This window comes from Bufo gargarizans, chromosome 2 (assembly GCF_014858855.1).
Source record: "Bufo gargarizans isolate SCDJY-AF-19 chromosome 2, ASM1485885v1, whole genome shotgun sequence".
NCBI classification, from domain to species: domain Eukaryota; kingdom Metazoa; phylum Chordata; class Amphibia; order Anura; family Bufonidae; genus Bufo; species Bufo gargarizans.
This window is the reverse complement of record NC_058081.1, coordinates 33,546,262-33,568,454: the sequence shown is the minus strand read 5'-3', so window position 1 is coordinate 33,568,454 and position 22,193 is coordinate 33,546,262. Positions and strand designations below refer to the sequence as shown.

Sequence of the window (22,193 nt, the reverse complement as noted above, 5' to 3'; positions counted from 1 at the left end):
TGGGTCCTCAATCCGGAAGGTGAGGTGCGGGGGGTTTCTCTCCGTGCCTCCGCACCGCAATTTTTTTTTACTAGTTCTATTTTTCTGCGGTGCAGATGGATCACGAACCCATTCAAGTTGAATGGGTCTGGATCTGTTGCGGCACGGATAGTGCCTGTGCATTTGGGACCACAAATTGTGGTCCCCAATGCATGGAACGGCCAAGCAACGGCCATGTGCATGAAGTCTAAATCAGTTGTATGGAAATCCCATATTAGTAAATTCTCTGCATGGTTTGCTAAAGCAAAATGAACATATATGTCCAACTTTATCCTGCAACATTCATCAAAAGGAAGGTAAAAACCCTCATGAGGCAAAGGCCACTTTCCTCATCTTAGTGAAAATAATTATTTTCCATGTCAGTGTTACCCAGTGTTTTACCATTTAGTATGTACTGGTGACTTGCATTATTCCTTCCCATGTGCATAATCCTTACATTTGTCAGTGTTAAACCTCATCTGCCACTTCTCTGCCCAAGCCACAAACATATCTAGAATCTAGACCTTTAGTATTCTAAAATACAGATAATGAGGTCGAAGTGCATTTCTGTGACTTTTTGCAGTTTTATGTGACTTTTAAATTTTTTAAGTTGAATTTTCTACCTGGATAATGGCTCGTTTATATTTTGCAACCTTTCAAAATGTAGCAAAAAAGTTGCATCCCACGCCAGCTCCTGCCCAGGCGTACGCTTCCTCAAATGTCTAGCCACAATGCTAGTTTGTAAGGTGGTAATACATTAACTACAATATCCATATCTAGGCTACAGAAACACACAAACCACAGATGTGATACAGTTATGTTTAAGTGCCACACATTAGCTGTACATGAAGCCCTTCAATACCGATGGTGTTCTCATTTTTGCGCATCCATAACAACCTGCTCTATAAAAATATCACATGACCTTACCCCTTAGATGAACACAGTAAAAAAATTAAATAAAAACTGTGTCAAAAAAGCAATTTTTTTGTCACATTACTTCACAAAAAGTCTAATACCAAGCAATCAAAATGTCATACGCACCCCAAAATAGTGCCAATCAATCCGTCATCTCATCCCACAAAAAATTATACCCTAACTATGACAATCACATAAAAAATTAAAAAAACTATGGCTCTCAGAATATGGAGACACTGAAACATGATTTTTTAAAGTAAAAAAATGCTGTTATTGTTTAAAACATAAATGAATAAAAAAAGTATACATATTAGGTATCGCCGTGTACGTAAGAACCTGCTGTATAAAAATATAACATAAACTAACCCCTCAGGTAAACACCATAAAAAATAAAAATATAAACAACATTTTTGGTCACGTTACATCACAAAAAAGTATAATGGCAAGTGATCAAAAAGTTATATGCACCCCAAATTGTACAAATCAAACTCATCTCATCCCGCAAAAAATGGGACCCTAACTAAGACAATTGCATTTAAAAAAAACTATGGCTCTCAGAAAATGGAGACACAAAAATAATTTTTTTTCAAAAATGCTTTCTTATATAAAACTGAAACAAACCATATTTCGTATTGTCGTGTCCGTACCAACCTGCTCTATAAAAATAGCACATGATCTAACCTGTCAGATAAACATTGTAAATAAGAATAAATAAAAGCGGTGCCTAAACAGCCATTTATTGTTACCTTGCCTCACAAAAAGTGTAATATAGAGCAACCAAAAATCATATGTACCCTAAAATAGTACCAATATAACTGCCACCTCATCCCGTAGTTTCCAAAATAGGGTCTTTTTTGGAGTTTCTATTCTAGGGGTGCATCAGAGGGACTTCAAATTTGACATGGCAGCTTAAAATTTACCAGTGAAATCTGCCTTCCAAAAACCATATGGCGTTCCTTTCCTTCTGCACCCTGCCATGTGCCTGTACAGCAGTTTACGACCACATATGTGGTGTTTCTGTAAACTGTAGAATCAGGGCAGTAAATATTGAGTTTTGCTTGGCTGTTAACCCTTGCTTTGTTACTGGAAAAAAAATGATTAAAATGGAAAATCTGCTAAAAAAGTGAAATTCTGAAATGTCATCTTCATTTAATTCTTGTGTAACACCTAAAGGGTTAACAAAGTTAGTAAAATCAGTTTTAAATACCTTGAGGGGTGTAGTTTCTAAAATGGGGTCATTTTGTGTGGTTTCTATTATGTAAGCCTCACAAAGTGACTTCAGACCTGAACTGGTCCTTAAAAAGTGGGATTTGGAAATTTTCTGAAAGATTTTAAGATTTCAAGATTTGCTACTAACGTCCCCAAAAAATAAAATGGCATTCACAAAATGATCCAAACATGAAGTAGACATATGGGGAATGTAAATGAATAACTATTTTTGGAGTTATTACTATCTATTATAAAAGTAGAGAAATTGAAATTTGGAAATTTGCTAATTTTTTTCTACATTTTCTGTAAATTTGGTATTTTTTTATAAATAAAAATGAAATTTTCTGACTCAGTTTTACCACTGTCATGAAGTACAATATGTGATGAGAAAACAATCTCAGAAGGGCCTGGATAAGTAAAAGCGTTATCACCACATAAAGTGACACATGTCAGATTTGCCAAAAATGGGCTGGTCCTTAAGGTGTTAAGCCATTCGCCGTATGGGATAAATATTTTTTTATTTTAATAATACAGGCCCCCCAACTTTTCCCCCCTTACCCAAACAACTCCCTCCTCGCGTGCAACCCTGTTCAGTTCTCAGAGCTGGCACGGATGTAGTGTTGGAATCTGATGTTGTGGCCCAGTTTTCCCATTTTTGCAGCAAAAACTCAGCTAAGGCTACTTTCACACTAGCGTTCGTCGGTCCGCTCGTGAGCTCCGTTTGAAGGAGCTCACGAGCGGACCCGAACGCCTCCGTCCAGCCCTGATGCAGTCTGAATGGATGCGGATCCGCTCAGACTGCATCAGTCTGGCGGCGTTCAGCCTCCACTCCGCTCGCCTCCGCACGGACAGGCGGACAGCTGAACGCTGCTTGCAGCGTTCGGGTGTCCGCCTGGCCGTGCGGAGGCGTGCGGATCCGTTCAGACTTACAATGTAAGTCAATGGGAACGGATCCGCTTGAAGATGTCACCATATGGCTCAATCTTCAAGCGGATCCGTCCCCCATTGACTTTACATTGAAAGTCTGAACGGATCCGCGCAGGCTACTTGCGCACTTGCGCACTTGCAACATTTTTTAAAGTTATTAATGCAGACGGATCCGTACTGAACGGAGCCTCCGTCTGCATTAATATGATCGGATCCGTTCAGAACGGATCCGATCAAGCGCAAGTGTGAAAGTAGCCTAAGAGGTCGGCCATATGCTGTGGATCAGCTCCATAATGTGTCATGTTTGTATAGAAGTGTTGTGGACTTCTAATTTAGATGCTTTTTATTGGTGCACAGTGGAAAAGCTTAACGTCTAAATTTGCAACAATGTTATCAATAATGTGCAATTTTTGATAAATCTCACTCAAAATAGGCCCATTTCAAATTAGACCTGTCTTAAATCCTGTCTTAAATGATAAATGTGCCCCCTGTGGTTCCCCACTAGCAACGGTAACCCTATCAATACTGACCCCTGTGTTTGCCCACGATTTACGATGACCAGTCGGAATATGTGCCATTAATTGCGACCCTCTTCTTCCCATCACTGAGCCAGTTACTTACCCACTTAGAATGGTATCTCTTAGAAAATCTTCAAACAGCTTACCAACTATAGATGTTGAACTTCCCGAGCTCACTTTTTTAACCCCTTTTTGAATATTGGTACCACATTTGCTATGGTCCAGACCTGTAGAACAGACCCTACCCTTGTTGTTTGTTATTGCACTTAATTCCCTTAGTAGACATGGGTGTATGCTGTCTGAGCCTGGTAATTTCTATATTTTAATCTGCACTTCTCCCTGAGTTAGAGAGGAGATGTTTAATGGGGAGCTTGTCAGCCCACTTATCAGATACTCTGTGGATAGGGCATATGATCTTATGGTGGGGCAACCCCTTTAAAAATTAAATCTAGTCATTGTTTTTTTAGTACAGTTTTATTTTTAATATAATACCTGTGAATATCTTTGTATTTTAGTACATCATTGGCTGTGTATATTCTAACATGGGTATGCTATCATATGGGTTCATGGGACAGCCCTGGGGCATTTGTTAGGCCCATCACTGTCCCTTTAAGACATCAGCTCTAGTGATCCCTATCACAGTGGCTGATAATCCGGTTAAGAACGGACTGCCTTTACCCTCCCTTGTGATGCTAAGGTCAATACAAGTGTAGCGTGGGCCGAATCTAACTTTCTCTTTCCTTGGGTTAGTGTGTTTCACAGTGATGTTGTGCTCTTGCCATATGGTACTAGGTGCTAATTACTAAATTCCAGCTTGCACAATACACTTATAGAACAAGGAGTTAACAGATGTGAGAAAAAACCTAACTGTCACGAACCAGCGGGTGTGAACCCACTGTGCCACATGTCCTACCTCCTTTAAGGGTGTTGTCTAAGTGAACCCCTGGATCTTCATAGTACCCCTGATGGTGAGGATAGAATTTCCCAAGGGGAACACCAGGTCGCTGCCTCTTAAGGAGGATAGACACACGAGGCAGCTGGTCCAGGTGGACCAGGAAGTACCAGAGGCGTAGTCAGACAGGTAAAAGGTCAGGGCAGGTGGCACAGGGACAGGTCAGGCAACCCGAGTCGGCAACAGGAGAGTCAAGGCAAGCAGGTAGGGATATAAAAGGAATACAGATATGAGTCACGAACATAAGAACACAAGCTGAAAACAGGAACCATAGTAGGGCACAAGGACCTTGACACTGAGGCATCTGGGAAGGGGGCTGAGCCACTTATATATGTGCAGGAGGGCTAGGATAGGTCAGTGAGGTCAGTGCTGCAGGAAACAAGCAACAAGCATTCTGTGGCCAGGGCTTAGAGCAAATTGTGGGGTGGTGCCCACAACAACAGCACCCACACAGAGAGAGCTCAGGTCTGCAGCGGTTAATGGGAAGCAACGGCCGCAGATCACCGCTGAACACTGCGCCCGGGACCGTGGCGGTAAGCAGGGGAACAGCGGCGCACAGCAGCCGCTGTTACACTAACAAACAAGGGGATACCATTGAGGAGTGTTCTCCAAAGAGTGACCCTCTAGTTATATGAAAGTTCAACTCTCAACATGCCCTGCAATTTTACAACAGATGGAGAGTTACACTACTATAGTAAATTAGTAGTTTAAGGTAGATTTAAGAGAAATATGAATAGTTTCAGACCAGAGGTAGAAGCATCTGGGGGCCAATGGATTACTGTAGCAGGGCGTCCCCACCGGCCATGGATCATTCATGTATAATTTGGGTGTCTTCTTATGTGCCAGAGGGGCTATTGGGCCTGCTCAGGAACCATGGCCCAGATGTGACTGCTACCTCTACAATCACTATGAGTACACTTCTGAATGAGACCGATGCTTTAGAGGGATCTTAGTATGGGCATAACTACCATGTTAGCAGGAATTGCAGACTTTTCCTCAATCCTTTGTTTAGGAATGACTATGAAATGGGGAGTGGTAAATTGAAGGAGGCCCCATTTTAACTTTTACTATGAAGTCCCATAGTTATATCTGCTGTGGGTATTATCTTTTCTCTGTGGTAATATTCCGGGGCCTCTGCACATGTCAACTATTGGGAATAAGAGTTTGTATGACCCTTCTATCACTGTTGTAAAAGGGTCCTAAGAATTCTATATATTGCACTACTACCAGATATACAGCATAGAGTTCTCTGTAGTTCCCCCACCACAGAGTCCATCACTTTCTTATTCCATATACCACTACAGTGATAGCATTTTTAGTTTTGTTTTTACTTCTTATTAGTTAAAAGTAATGGCTAATTTCACTGTTTCCTCATCTACACAGTGTTCAAGGCGGTGGTTCTTAAGATACATTATGAAAAGGACTTTGACACATATGAAATGCACATTAAAGAGGTCTTCAAGAGAGGTAACGTTGAATGTGATGTACAACAACTAAATCTCTAAGCAAGAAACTGTGTCCAGGACTGATTCGATGCAGGTCACTGAGGTCATAGAAATTTATCCCATTCACCAAACTCTCCCATCCACCAACAAATGCGTTAAAAATTGAAAATTCTTCCCATGTAAGGAGTGAGCGGGAAAAGAGATTTGGGTTTGTGAAAAACTTGAGGCAGGGCTAGAAGAAATATTTTGCCATGGATGAGTCCCAAATACCCAAGGAGTGTGATCCAGATCTGTTTGAGATAAGGTTCTTTCTATAGATAATATATTATATAACACCTTTATTTATATCTTTCTATAAGTTCTGGAAGTTATTATGAGCCATGAGAACTGATTTGGGCTTATGATATAACTTAAAGGGGATTTTCAATACTTAAATAATGATTACGCCACTGATCAGCTACAGTATTTGAGAAAGCAGCGGCGCTCGCAATATCACAGCATTCTTTTCCCAGCTTTCCCTAGGCCAGGTGACGTCATGTACATCGGCCACATGGCCTAAGCCCAGCTCATCCCCATTGAAATTAATGGGACTAAGCTGTGATACCAAGCACAGCGACTATACAATGTACAGCACTGTGCTTGGTGGGCTGCAAAAGGATGCGCAGATGCCTTATCGAACAGATTGGCGGGGGTCCCGGGTATTGGACCCCCAACAACCATATACTGATAAACTATCCAGAAAATAATCCATAAGTATTTAAATCTTGAAAATTTAAAATATAAGTTCTATGTACCCCAAAATGGGGCCAAGGAAAGCTACCCAGCAACAAAAAAAAGGACTTATTTATTTTGTTAAACGAAGTACCTTTACAAGTGGGGTACTCTCCGCTGATGCTGCTATAACTTTTATTTTTTTGAAACGCCCCTTGGCTGCCCAGCTGTGCCCCCATTCTGTTTCCGTGGCCTGTATGCTAATAGATAGCATCGGTACAGGGAGGAGAAGATGTCAGCGCTTCTCAGTGGGCGTCTCCTTCTCCCTGGCTGTGGCGCATTCCAATTGCAGCGGACCATATCACAGCCAGGAAGATGGTGAGCTTTTTTTCCACTTCCTGGCTGTGATGCGTTCCATTGCAATTGGACTGCACCAAAGCAAAGGAGACGCCCACTGAGAAGCACTGGCATCTTTTCCTCCCTGTACCGATGCTATCTATTAGCATACAGGCCACAGAAACAGAACGGAGCACAGTGGAGTAGCCGAGGGGCGTTTGAACAAAAGAGAAGTTATAGCAGCATTATAGGAGTGTACGCCGCTTGTAAAGGTACTCAGTTTAACAAATAAAAATAGGTAAAAGGTCCTCTTTAAGTTTCCTCGATGGATAAAGTAATGTGTCATCAGAAAGTGTCTCAAATTTTTATATTAATTTTTTTAAATAATTCTTGGTGAAATTTTTTAATTTTGCCAATATATCTCTATATATATTTAAAGAAAAAAATGATTTTTTTTTAGTTATCACTTACCAATAAATTTCATAATAAGCTTCCTGTTCTGTAGTGCTTACTTCTCAGCAGTCACTTCATTATCATCACAGGCAGGATTACTATGAGAGGTAACACCTACATACCTATAAGATAGTAACTATCATTCATAAGAGATGATGTATCTGTAAAGAATAAATCAAGGCAACTGGACGTACTGTAGATTTCTTGAAAACGTTTCACTCGTTCTTCCAACAAGCTTTCTCAATTCTGAGTGACTGTACAAGAATTCTCTGGGAATAAATATGTAGCTGAATCAACATCTGCTAATTATACCCAGCATTGGGTCAAAAGTGTTCATTCCATTATCCTAATTGGAGTCAGTAGGTGATAAAGACTTCCCAGAACAAAGTGTCAAGACAGCATTGTATGTGGCAGACAAAAGATGTCTAACCCCCCCCCCACCCCTATTCAAGCTTGGCTTCTCCATTTTTACGTAGATGGCCTCCTTCACGCCTCGTTTGTACCAATCGGCCTCCTTATCCAAAACACGTACTTGACTGTCTTCAAAGGTGTGACAGTCAAGTTTGACTGTTTGAAGACAGTCAAGTACGTGTTTTGGATAAGGAGGCCAATTGGTACAAACGAGGCGTGAAGGAGGCCATCTACGTAAAAATGGAGAAGCCAAGCTTGAATAGAGGTGGGGGGGTTAGACATCTCATCTATTGTCTGCCACATACAATGCTGTCTTGACACCTTTTTCTGGGAAGTCTTTATCACCTACTGACTCCAATTAGGATAATGGAATCAACACCTTTGACCCAATGCTGGGTATAATTACCAGATGTTGATTCAGTTACATATTTATTCCCGGAATTTTTGTACAGTCACTCAGAATTGAGAAAGCTTGTTGGAAGAACGAGTGAAACGTTTTCAAGAAATTTACAGTACGTCCAGTTGCCTTGATTTATTCTTTACAGATATACCATGATCTGGATAAATGAGAACCTTCACAGACATAAGAGATGATGGTCGCAGCTCACCTCTTCCCCCTCCCCGAACAATCACCACTGTTCAGGTCACAGAACATGTCCATAGAAATCAGTTGACATCTCAAGTCTACTATAGCTCATGTGCTGCTGTAAAGCATATCTCTAAACAGCAACTCAGAGCAACTCTTAGAAATAAGGTTAAAATAGGTGTAATCGGCATGAAAATGGTACTGAGAACCTGCCAATAGTGTCAACACACCTATCCATCAGTTCAGAAAATATAATGGGCAAATAGTTTCACCCAGTGTACCCCAATGCAAGGACAATTCTGAATTTGGTTGGATCAATTTGCACATCTTATGTCATTATTATAACATCTAAAGCACCAGCTTTCAATTTTGAACCAATTTTACCATCTCATCGCTACTAATTTCATCTTATATACCCTAGGAACGGATGAAGATGCCAAGGGAAAGCAACGAACCTTTATCAGCCACATCAAGTGTCGAGAAAATTTGGGTTTGGAGACAGGAAAAGATTACATCATCTATGGCTCCTTCCATAATGTATTTCACACAGAGACATCAGGGTAAGTGAGAGGTCTGACCATTGAGGTTGGAGTCAAAGATTCACTGTTGGGTCAACTTTATGATAGAATCAACAATTGTTGACTATGTACTTTCTATTTCCTCAGCTACACCTATGTCCTGGACAGCGATTCTTGGATCGAGTGGTGGCCAAATGACAGAGAGTGCCAAAACCCTAAGCATTTAGCCCTCTGTAATGACTTTGCTGCAGTTGCTGATGAACTCGAAGTTGTTGGATGTCAAAGTTGAAAACAAACAGTTCAAATCTTATTTCTTTAAGCAATGAGATTTATATACTGTACCACATTCTTCACTATTAAAATATTATGTATTCTGCACAGTCTGTGTTAAATGCTGTATATATGTGCACCTAGAACTCTAAATCAAACACCTCTATACACCTATGTGTATATATATATATATATATATACTGTATATATATATGTACACCCGTGTGTATGTATGCACATACCTAGGAGTGTACAAATACTCCTGGTATGTAAAAATCTTTTTTTGGGGACCTGGTCTTTACACATTAGTGAAACTGTCATCTAAATGGAATTACGGTAATAGAGAGGGAGATTGGTGCTACAATATCTATGGGTAGTAGATAGAGTTGAGCGAACACCTGGATGTTCGGGTTCGAGAAGTTCGGCCGAACTTCCCGGAAATGTTCGGGTTCGGGATCCGAACCCGACCCGAACTTCATCCCGAACCCGAACCCCATTGAAGTCAATGGGGATCCAAACTTTTCGGCGCTAAAAAGGCTGTAAAACAGCCCAGGAAAGGGCTAGAGGGCTGCAAAAGGCAGCAAAATGTAGTTAAATCCCCTGCAAACAAATGTGGATAGGGAAATGAATTAAAATTAAAATAAAATAAATAAAAATTAACCAATATCAATTGGAGAGAGGTCCCATAGCAGAGAATCAGGCTTCATGTCACCCACCACTGGAACAGGCCACTGTCAGATATTTAGACCCCGTCACCCAGACAGAGAAGAGAGGTCCTATTGCAGAGAATCAGGCTTCATGTCATAGCAGAGAATCAGGCTTCACGTCACCCACCACTGGAACAGGCCATTGTCAGATATTTTGGCCCTGGCACCCAGACAGAGGAGAGAGGTCCCATAGCAGAGAATCAGGCTTCATGTCATAGCAGAGAATCAGGCTTCATGTCATAGCAGAGAATCAGGCTTCATGTCACCCAACACTGGAACAGGCCACTGTCAGATATTTTTAGGCCCCGGCACCCAGACAGAGGAAAAAGGTCCCATAGCAGAGAATCAGGCTTCATGCCATAGCAGAGAATCATGCTTCATGTCACCCACCACTGGAACAGGCCATTGTCAGATATTTTTAGGCCCCGGCACCCAGACAGAGGAGAGAGGTCCCATAGCAGAGAATCAGGTTTCATGTCATAGCAGAGAATCAGGCTTCATGTCATAGCAGAGAATCAGGCTTCATGTCATAGCAGAGAATCAGGCTTCATGTCATAGCAGAGAATCAGGCTTCACGTCACCCACCACTGGAACAGGCCATTGTCAGATATTTTGGCCCTGGCACACAGACAGAGGAGAGAGGTCCCATAGCAGAGAATCAGGCTTCATGTCATAGCAGAGAATCAGGCTTCACGTCACCCATCACTGGAACAGGCCATTGTCAGATATTTTGGCCCTGGCACACAGACAGAAGAGAGAGGTCCCATTGCAGAGAATCAGGCTTCATGTCACCCAACACTGGAACAGGCCACTATCAGATATTTTTAGGCCCCGGCACCCAGACAGAGGAGAGAGGTCCCATAGCAGAGATTCAGGCTTCATGTCATAGCAGAGAATCAGGCTTCATGTCATAGCAGAAAATCAGGCTTCATGTCATAGCAGAGAATCAGGCTTCATGTCATAGCAGAGAATCAGGCTTCATGTCATAGCAGAGAATCAGGCTTCACGTCACCCACCACTGGAACAGGCCATTGTCAGATATTTTGGCCCTGGCACCCAGACAGAGGAGAGAGGTCCCATAGCAGAGAATCAGGCTTCATGTCATAGCAGAGAATCAGGCTTCATGTCATAGCAGAGAATCAGGCTTCATGTCATAGCAGAGAATCAGGCTTCATGTCACCCAACACTGGAACAGGCTGTCAGATATTTTTAGGCCCCGGCACCCAGACAGAGGAGAGAGGTCCCATAGCAGAGAATCAGGATTCATGCCATAGCAGAGAATCAGGCTTCACGTCAGCCGAAACTGGAACAGTCCATTGTCAGATATTTAGGCACCGGCACCCAGACAGAGGAGAGAGGTCCCATAGCAGAGAATCAGGCTTCATGTCATAGCAGAGAATCAGGCTTCTTGTCAGCCAAAACTGGAACAGTCCATTGTCAGATATTTAGGCCCCGGCACCCAGACAGAGGAGAGAGGTCCCATAGCAGAGAATCAGGCTTCACGTCATAGCAGAGAATCAGGCTTCACGTCAGCCAAAACTGGAACAGTCCATTGTCAGATATTTAGGCCCCGACACCCAGACAGAGGAGAGAGGTCCGATAGCAGAGATTCAGGCTTCATGTCAGAAGAGAATCAGGGTTCATGTCATAGCAGAGAATCAGGCTTCACGTCAGCCAAAACTGGAACAGTCCATTGTCAGATATTTAGGCCCCGGCACCCAGACAGAGGAGAGAGGTCCCATAGCAGAGATTCAGGCTTCATGTCATAGCAGAGAATCATGCTTCACATCACCCAACACTGGAACAGGCCACTGTCAGATATTTTTAGGCCCCAGCACCCAGACAGAGGAGAGGTTTATTCAACTTTGGGTTGCCCCGCAATATAATGGTAAAATGAAAATAAAAAGAGGATTGAATGAGGAAGAGTACAATAATATATGGTTAAGGGTAGGTAGTTAATGTCTAATCTGCACAAGGGATCCATGCCTGGTTAATTTTTATGAACATCAGCTTGTCTACATTGGCTGTAGACAGGCGGCTGCGTTTGTCTGTAATGACGCCCCCTGCCGTGCTGAATACACGTTCAGACAAAATGCTGGCCGCCGGGCAGGCCAGCACCTCCAAGGCATAAAAGACTAGCTCTGGCCACGTGGACAATTTGGAGACCCAGAACTTGAATGGGGCTGAACCATCAGTCAGTACGTGGAGGGATGTGCACACGTACTGTTCCACCATGTTAGTGAAATGTTGCCTCCTGCTAACACATTCCGTATCAGGTGGTGGTGCAGTTAGCTGTGGCTTGTTGACAAAACATTTCCACATCTCTGCCATGCTAACCCTGCCCTCAGAGGAGCTGGCCGTGACACAGCTGCGTTGGCGACCTCTTGCTCCTCCTCTGCCTTGGGCTTCCACTTGTTCCCCTGTGACATTTGGGAATGCTCTCAGTAGCGCGTCTACCAATGTGCGCTTGTACTCGCGCATCTTCCTATCACGCTCCAGTGCAGGAAGTAAGGTGCAGGAAGTAAGGTGGGCACATTGTCTTTGTACCGGGGATCCAGCAGGGTGGCAACCCAGTAGTCCGCACACGTTAAAATGTGGGCAACTCTGCTGTCATTGTGCATGCACTGCAGCATGTAGTCGCTCATGTGTGCCAGGCTGCCCAGAGGTAAGGACAAGCTGTCCTCTGTGGGAGGCGTATCGTCATCGTCCTGCGTTTCCCCCCAGCCACGCACCAGTGATGGGCCCGAGCTGCGTTGGGTGCCACCCCGCTGTGAACATGTTTCATCCTCATCCTCCTCCACCTCCTCCTCGTCCTCCTCGTTCTCCAGTAGTGGGTCCTGGCTGGCCACATTTGTACCTGGTCTCTGCTGTTGCAAAAAAACTCCCTCTGAGTCACTTCGAAGAGACTGGCCTGAAAGTGCTAAAAATGACCCTTCTTCCTCCTCCTCCTGGGCCACCTCCTCTTCCATCATCGCCCTAAGTGTTTTCTCAAGGAGACATAGAAGTGGTATTGTAACGCTGATAACGGCGTCATCGCCGCTGGCCATGTTAGTGGAGTACTCGAAACAGCGCAACAGGGCACACAGGTCTCGCATGGAGGCCCAGTCATTGGTGGTGAAGTGGTGCTTTTCCGCAGTGCGACTGACCCGTGCGTGCTGCAGCTGAAACTCCACTATGGTCTGCTGCTGCTCGCACAGTCTGTCCAGCATGTGCAAGGTGGAGTTCCACCTGGTGGGCACGTCGCATATGAGGCGGTGAGCGGGAAGGCCGAAGTTACGCTGTAGCGCAGACAGGCGAGCAGCGGCAGGATGTGAACGCCGGAAGCACGAACAGACATCCCGCACTTTATGCAGCAGCTCTGACATGTCGGGGTAGTTGTGAATGAACTTCTGCACTACCAAATTCAGCACATGCGCCAGGCAAGGGATGTGCGTCAAACCGGCTAGTCCGAGAGCTGCAACGAGATTTCGCCCATTATCGCACACCACCAGGCCGGGCTTGAGGCTCACCGGCAGCAACCACTCGTCGGTCTGTTGTTCTATACCCCGCCACAACTCCTGTGCGGGTGGGGCCTGTCTCCCAAACATATGAGTCTCAGAATGGCCTGTTGACGTTTACCCCGGGCTGTGCTGAAGTTGGTGGTGAAGGTGTGTGGCTGACTGGATGAGCAGGTGGAAGAAGAGGAGGAGGAAGCCGAGTAGGAGGAGGAGGCAACAGGAGGCAAAGAATGTTGCCCTGCGATCCTTGGCGGCGGAAGGACGTGCGCCAAACAGCTCTCTGCCTGGGGCCTAGCCGCCACTACATTTACCCAGTGTGCATTTAGGGAGATATAGCGTCCCTGGCCGTTCTTACTGGTCCACGTATCTGTGGTTAGGTGGACCTTGCCAGAGATGGCGTTGCGCAGTGCACACTTGATTTTATCGGATACTTGGTTGTGCAGGGAAGGCACGGCTCTCTTGGAGAAGTATTGGCGGCTGGGAACAACATACTGTGGGACAGCAAGCGACATGAGCTGTTTGAAGCTGTCTGTGTCCACCAGCCTGAATGACAGCATTTCATAGACCAGTAGTTTAGAAATGCTGGCATTCAGGGCCAGGGATCGAGGGTGGCTAGGTGGGAATTTACGCTTTCTCTCAAATGTTTGTGAGATGGAGAGCTGAGCGCTGCCGTGTGACATGGTTGAGATGCTTGGTGACGGAGGTGGTGGTGTTGGTGGTACATCCCCTGTTTGCTGGGCGGCAGGTGCCAACGTTCCTCCAGAGGCGGAGGAAGAGGCCGAGGCGGCAGCAGCAGAAGAGGCCGAGGCGGCAGCAGCAGAAGAGGTAGCAGGGGGAGCCTGAGTGAGTTCCTTGTTTTTAAGGTGTTTACTCCACTGCAGTTCATGCTTTGCATGCAGGTGCCTGGTCATGCAGGTTGTGCTAAGATTCGGAATGTTAATGCCTCGCCTCAGGCTCTGATGGCACAGCGTGCAAACCACTCAGGTCTTGTCGTCACATTGTTTGAAGAAGTGCCATGCCAGGGAACTCCTTGAAGCTGCCTTTGGGGTGCTCGGTCCCAGATGGCGGCGGTCAGCAGCAGGCAGAGTCTCTTGGCGGACCGGTGTTCTGCTTTTGCCCACTGCTCCCTCTTTTGCTATGCTGTTGGCTCGGTCTCACCACTGCCTCTTCCTCTGAACTCTGAAAGTCAGTGGCACGACCTTCATTCCATGTGGGGTCTAGGACCTCATCGTCCCCTGCATCGTCTTCCACGCAGTCTTCCTCCCTGACCTCCTGTTCAGTCTGCACACTGCAGAAAGACGCAGAAGTTGGCACCTGTGTTTCGTCATCATCAGAGACGTGCTGAGGTGGTATTCCCATGTCCTCATCATCAGGAAACATAAGTGGTAGTGCGTCAGTGCATTCAATGTCTTCCACCGCTGGGGAAGGGCTAGGTGGATGCCCTTGGGAAACCCTGCCAGCTGAGTCTTCAAACAGCATAAGAGACTGCTGCATAACTTGAGGCTCAGACAGTTTCCCTGATATGCATGGGGTGATGTGACAGACTGATGGGCTTGGTTTTCAGGCGTTATCTGTGCGCTTTCTGCAGAAGACTGGGTGGGAGATAATGTGAACGTGCTGGATCCACTGTCGGCCACCCAATTGACTAATGCCTGTACCTGCTCAGGCCTTACCATCCTTAGAACGGCATTGGGCCCCACCAAATATCGCTGTAAATTCTGGCGGCTACTGGGACCTGAGGTAGTTGGTTCACTAGGACGTGTGGCTGTGGCAGAACGGCCACGTCCTCTCCCAGCACCAGAGGGTCCACTAACACCACCACGACCATGTCCGCATCCGCGTCCCTTACTAGATGTTTTCCTCATTGTTACCGTTCACTACAATAAGAAAAAAATTATTTGGCCCAATGTATTGAATTCAAATTCAGGCCTTTTTTTACAGACACCTAACACTATCTGGCTATCTATTTAGGTACCGTATTACACTAATACAGGCACAGCAGTAACGACAGATTTAGCTGAATATAAATTGTAGGCCTAGTATTTAGGCGCTGGATAACAGGTATACGTTTACAGACAGAATTAGACTTGGAAATGCACGGTAGCGTGTGAAGTTATTGTGGATGACCCTATCAGCACCTTCAATCTGATATACCCTTTTATGGATAGATTTAAAGTTGGCCTGATACAGCAGAAACCACTGATTTAGGGAATTGCTAAGTTGGGAATTGTATTTCAACCCAGAACAAAAACTGTGCTTTAACGGACACCAAATAACTTGACCAGCCACAGCAATAACGACAGATTTAGCTGAATATAAATTGTAGGCCTAGTATTTAGGCCCTGGATGACAGGTATACGTTTACGGACAGAATTAGACTTTGAAATGCACGGTAGCGCGTGAAGTTATTGTGGATGACCCTATCAGCACCTTCAATCTAATATACCCTTTTATGGATCGATATAAACTTGGCCTGATACAGCAGAAACCACTGATTTAGGGAATTGCTAAGTTGGGAATTGTATTTCAACCGAGAACAAACATATATCCTTTGCCAGACAGCAGACAGTATTACAATTGGCTGGCCACAGCTGAAACACCAGATTTAGGGTACTGCTATTTTGACAATTGTATTTCACCCCTCAATAAAATAGCAAGCACAGCCAAGCACCTCATGTGTCACTTCGGATATGAGATCATTCTTGCAGCCAACTTATCGACAGCCGCCCTCCAGATTCAGCTTCAGGGAATGCCTAGATCGACAGGTGTCCGACTACATCGGGTTAACGGCCGAAGTGGACGCTCTGAGAAGCAAGGAACCCCTTGACCACTGGGTGTGCAGGCTTGACCTGTGGACAGAGCTGGCATAATTTGCCATGGAACTCTTGGCTTGCCCCTCATCGAGTGTCCTGTCCGAAAGGACGTTCAGCGCATGAGGGGGGCTTGTGACCGATAAGCGCACTCGCCTAGTTCACAAAAGTGTGGACTACTTCACATTTTTTAAAATTAATATGGCATGGATCTCGGGGGAATTCAACACCTGTGATGACTACGTTTAAAGGCCTTTTATGTCAGGTGAATGCCTAATTTTTGGGGCCTGTACTGGCCGACAGTTACATTTTATCCTGTGACCGCCGAATGTACATCCATCCACAGAATCCAAAGTTCTTTGCTGTCAGGTGAATGCCTATTGGCAAATTTTTGGGGCCTGTACTAGGCGACAGTTACATTTTTTTTTTTTTTTGTGCTTTATAATTTATTGTAAATATGCTCAAAATATATATGAATATTTAATACAAATTACACTGTATAAACAGCAACATCAATCAAAAATGAACATTCCCTTACCCATTCAATGGTTAACACTGTCACTTGGGCTTCAAGTTCAAAGCCAACCAAAGACAACATTTGCACAGAGATTACATGTTAAGTGTTTGGTGGGCATAAGCTGATGAGATAAAAAAACAAGGCATACATCTCTTCATACAACTGACATCCAGCGTAAGATGTGTGTGGAACAGCCATCAAGTGTGGTTCTTCGTAACGCCATACTATAGCAGTAGATAAACTATGGAAAGACCATGCCTCCTATATTGATAAAAAATGATCATCCATGGACAAAACATTACAGCGATACAGTCCAAATCCAACTAAGGGCAACTTCTGCATGGAGTCTGCATATTCATCTTGCGTGTGTTTCCTCCACGTTGTCCAGATAGGTTATTTGGCTTCCTCCAGCATCTAATATATCTGCTCTTCACTTGGACCCACAGTAATCAGCTGATAACCCAGAAGAGGGTATCTCATGAGACAACCCCAGGGACCGATTTGTCCATAGACCCCAGGGACCGATTTGTCCATAGACCAGGGAAATTCCCCGGTGGGCCAATGCCCAGGTGGCCACCTGGGCCCTCCTCATGGCCAGCCAGAGGAAGTTTTTGGGGATGTATTTTGTGCTGATGGCAGAATTTTGGGATGGACTGTGGTATTTGGCTCTGTTGGGGTTGTATAATGTGCCACAATATGGTATTGCTGGCCCTGCTTTCCATCAATTTGGAGCCGACTACAAAACAAGGCCACTTTTAGTATTTTTGCCAGGGCCACTTTAAGCTCCCAATCCACCCCTGGACAACCCCATTAAATAATTGAGTTCTTTCTTTTTTTTTTTTTTTTTTTTCTTTTTTTTTTTTTTTATACAGAAAAGCCGGACTAATAAGATCATCCCCATCCCAACCCCCCTTGTCCCCCCCCCCCCCACACCTTGCAGGGAAAGAAAAAAGAAAAAAAAAAAAGGGGGCAGTTCCAGATTAATTACTTGACCATGTCCCAATCTTCCCACAGTTTACCCCACTTTGAGTAGGATCCTCTTTGTTTATACAAAATCCTCTCATAGTTTTTTTTACTTTCTCAACCAGGGCCAACCAGTTACTACAATCTGGAGCGGAAGAACAGAACCATAATCTAGAAACCAAGAGCCTGGCCAAGAACATAACCTTAATCAATAATTGGCGTTTTATGGGCTGGTAGTTAACCTCCGATAGGTCTCCCAGGACCCATATCGTGGGGGGCAAGGGAACATCAATATTAAATTTACGAGCCAAGGTGGTTTGGACCGATCTCCAATAGCTACCCACCATTGGGCAGCCCCAAAACAGATGTAAATGATCTGCCTCGGAGTCGCCACAGCGTGGGCAGTCAGAGGAGGCTCTAAGTCCTCTCCTATATAACCACCTAGGTGTCACATATATTTTGTGCAAAATATTGAATTGTACAACAATGTGATTAAAATTCTGTGAAACAAGTTTTAAGCTTTCCCCAATGTTCTCCCATTCTGGGGGACCCACCTCTAAGAGTGTCAAGGACCAGGATTTCTGTCCTGGAGAAAGAAGACCCGTAAAAAATTTTTTCATTAAGTGTCTATAACAATGTGATATTTTAATTTTCGTGACAGCTTTCTTAGTAATTAAATCATGTAGAAATTCAGGAGTATCTATAAGAAGAAGGTGACTATTCAACGTGCTAGAGAGTGCTGACCTAAGTTGGAAATATGCATACCAAGCCACCTCGCCCAAATTTGCCCTTTGCCCTAGCTCCATCGGGGGCAAAATTTGTCCACCGCTAACTACCTGATGTAGGTACTGAACATTCTTAGTCCTCCAATACTGGCAACAATTTAAATCCCTCAGATTCAGAAGCTTTGGATTATGCCATAGTGGGGTACAAATAAGTGATGTCTTAACTCCACACCAACTCCTAATAGCCCGCCAGGTCTTTTTAGCCATTCTGCAAAAAAGTGTGTACCCAGTCTGTATATTTAATAATACAGTAAAGAAGTCCGTAAAACCTGAGTCTTTCACCACCCTGTTGCAGAAATGGCTATTTTCCCAATCATTGAAAAAGCAAAGTTGGGAGGCCATAAAGTAACCCTTAAAATAGGGGAGGTTAAGACCTCCCCGATTGTAGGGCATAGAAAAATAGAGAGCCTTCAATCTCACCCGCTTCCGCCCCCATAGTAGATCATTCAGCATCCGCTCTATCAATCTAAAATACTTGTCTGTAATCCATACGGGTGAGTTGCGCAGGACATAGAGGACCTGGGGCAGTACTACCATTTTTATCAACGAGATTCTGTCCGCTCTTGCATATACAATTTTTTGCCATATCTTGATTTTAGCCCTCAGTTTTGTCAGCAGGGGGATCAGATTAAGTTGTAGATATTCCTGAGGTTTAGCAGAAACTGAAATCCCCAGGTACTTTATTGAGTCAGAAACTGTTAACTGGTTATCCCAGTCACCTCACAGCTCGTCTATAGGAAGGAGAACAGTCTTCCCCCAATTGATCTCTAGACCAGACGGCACAGAGAAAGAACCAACCAAATCCATTATACGAGGGAGAGTGGTTTCTGTTTGATGAACAAAAACCAAGATATCGTCTGCATAAAGGGATACCCGATCATGCTTCCCCATTATGCCGAAGCCAGCCACCTGCGGATCTTGCCTTATGCTAGCTGCTAAAGGTTCAATATAAATATTAAACAAAAGAGGGGAAAGAGGGCAGCCTTGACGGGTACCTCTTCCTAAGGTAAAACTCTCTGTGATCGTGTCGTTAATCCTAATCCTAGCAACTGGGGAGCTATATAATAGCTGAACCATCGCCATAAATTTTGGGCCAAAACCCATTTTTTCATCACCTCCCAAAGAAAGGTCCACTCCACCCTGTCGAAGGCTTTAGTAGCATCCAACGACAGGATGGAGCGGGTACCACATCCCGGGGACTGGATATTCATAAATAGCCTATGCAAGTTATGATGGGTACCCCTTTTTGGCATAAAGCCATTTTGGTCTGGGTGAATAATAGTGGCTATGACCCGTGAAAGCCTCCTAGCCAAAACTTTGGATAGTAACTTAGCGTCTGTATTCAATAACGAGATTGGTCTATAAGAACTCATTTCTATCGGGTCTTTGTCCTTTTTAGGGATTAGAACAATCAGAGCCTCCATCATAGAGCATGGTAGGCTCCCTCCCTGTACTGCCTGGGAGAAAACCTCTAGCAGCTGAGGAAGAATCACATTGCTATACTTGCGGTAAACCTCATATGGAAGGCTATCCATCCCAGGCGACGAGTTCCCCGAGACAGATCCCAAAGCCTCCTGGAGCTCCGAAAGAGATAACTCCTCTTCCAGATATTCTATTTGGGCTTCATTTAAGGTAGAAAGAGGAATCCTCTCCAGGAACCGCGTCGCCAGGTCGGGTGGCAAGCTAGAAGAGGGACTAAATATCTGAGTAAATTATTGTAAAAAAGTGTCCCTGATTCCTTCTGGGTCCGTTATAATTTCCCCCACTGTATTGCGGATCGAGACAATAGATAGATTTTTCTTGTCTTGTTGTGTGATTATCCTAGCTAAAAGCCTACCAGGACGTCCAGATTCCGAAAAATATTTTAAGCCCCTAAAGAATACTCTATGATTTGCTTTCTCTATTATATAGTTCTTCAAGGAGCAGCTGGCCTTATGCATTTCTTCCCTGTTATGCTCAGTAGGTTGGCTGGTGAATCGCTCGGTTGTGCCTGCAGCAAACCTTGGCCAGTTCCTCCTCTTTTTTTTTAAATGTTCTCTTTGCTGCAGCAATCTCGCTTATAAAGACCCCCCTCAAGTATGCTTTCAGGGCATCCCATACTACATTGATGTTAGCAGAGGGAAGATTCACCTCCCAAAAGGAGGACATCAGGGATTTAATGGACTGAAGATTATCCATAATAGTAAGCCAGTATGGATTCAGCCTAAATCCTAACCCCCTATTATCCTTATTCTTCCCAATGCAAACCTCAACCAGTACGGGTGAATGGTCCGAAACTGTCCTTACCCCATATCGTATCTTCCGGATATTGCTCAAATTGCTCTCATTGGTAAATGCTAAATCGATCCTGGACATTGCTCTACCACCCCTACTAACACAAGAGTATACTCTCTTTCCTCCGCCTAGATATTCCCATATATCCACCAGTCCAACCTCTGAACAGAACTGTGCCAGCGGGGAATTACATACATTCCTCACCCGTTCTGCATCTAGTATGAATCTGTCTTTATTAGGGTCCATAACCGCATTAAAGTCCCCCATCAGAACTAGCCGACATTCTGATCTCCTTTCAGAGAAGCGTGTTAGCTGGATCAGTGGGTACATTGAGAAAGTTACATTTAGATATATATAATGTGGTTGTGCCTGCGCTGTCGCTGGATAGTTAACTCTATAAACAATTGGTAAACAGAGCCGCTGCTAGGTACCTGAATGGATATCAGCTGCCCCGATCTAGTAAAACATGCAAAGAGTATAAAATAAGTGGTGGTACCAGCGCTGGAATAAAGAGGACGGGTGGTTTTATACAGTTAAGCTATTAAAAAATACCTGTTCCGGTGAGGTGATAGCTCGATGTTGATAATTTGTAAGGCGAATATTCAGTCCATCGATGTTGCGGGGTAAATCGCAGTGCTTCTTGCTCAACCTCAAAGCGAGTGCGCCGCCCGTGGCTGGCGTTTGCGCGAAGGAGACAGTTGGTATGGGATTCCGGAGCGTGGAGTGTGACGTCAAAGCGGTCCTACGGTAAGTTCCAGAGACCAAAAAGCGATCCTATGCGTTTCGAAGCCCGTAGGCTCCACGCTCCGGAATCCCATACCAACTAGCTCCTTCGCGCGCACGCCAGCCACCGACTGTTACATTTTTCCTGTGACCGCCTGATGTACCTCCAGCCACAGAATCCAAAGTTCTTTCCTGTAAGATGAATGCCTATTGCCTAATTTGTGGGGCCTGTACTGGCCTGTACTGGCCGACAGTTACATTTTTTATCTATAGCCACATAATCACACCCCTGTATTACTCCTCTGCCTCTCATTATAGTGGCGTATGAACCGCATTCACCATAAGGACCTTCTAATGTCACAGGGTCATGTGACTGTGCCCCCCACCCTGTACTGTGCCCCTCATTCTGTATTGCACCCCCTTATACCCTGCATTGTGCCCTCTTACCACACACTGTGCAGTGCCCCTAGTCATTCTTTGTACTGTGCCTTCTTATACCCTTTTATCCGTTCACGGTATGGGGGTGTTATCCGGTCACTGTACAGAGGTGTTATCAATGTATAGCGGTGGCATCCAATAAGTGGATGGCCATAACTGTATCCCTTTCCATGCCCACGCCATCCTTTTTTAGACCTGGCATGAGTGGGA

General features: G+C 44.6%; 1 protein-coding gene across 1 annotated transcript in view; it reads left to right on the top strand.

The window, feature by feature from the left end:
- The window catches only part of LOC122929275 (complement C3-like), a 42,156-nt gene extending 32,846 nt beyond the window's left edge, over nt 1–9,310 (top strand). The window contains exons 9-11 of the mRNA XM_044282794.1: nt 5,923–6,006; nt 8,903–9,041; nt 9,147–9,310. Coding sequence (XP_044138729.1) covers nt 5,923–6,006; nt 8,903–9,041; nt 9,147–9,288 — 365 coding nt within the window. The 3' untranslated portion in view covers nt 9,289–9,310. The remainder of the gene's footprint in view (nt 1–5,922; nt 6,007–8,902; nt 9,042–9,146) is intronic.
- Nucleotides 9,311–22,193: the final 12,883 nt, after the last annotated feature.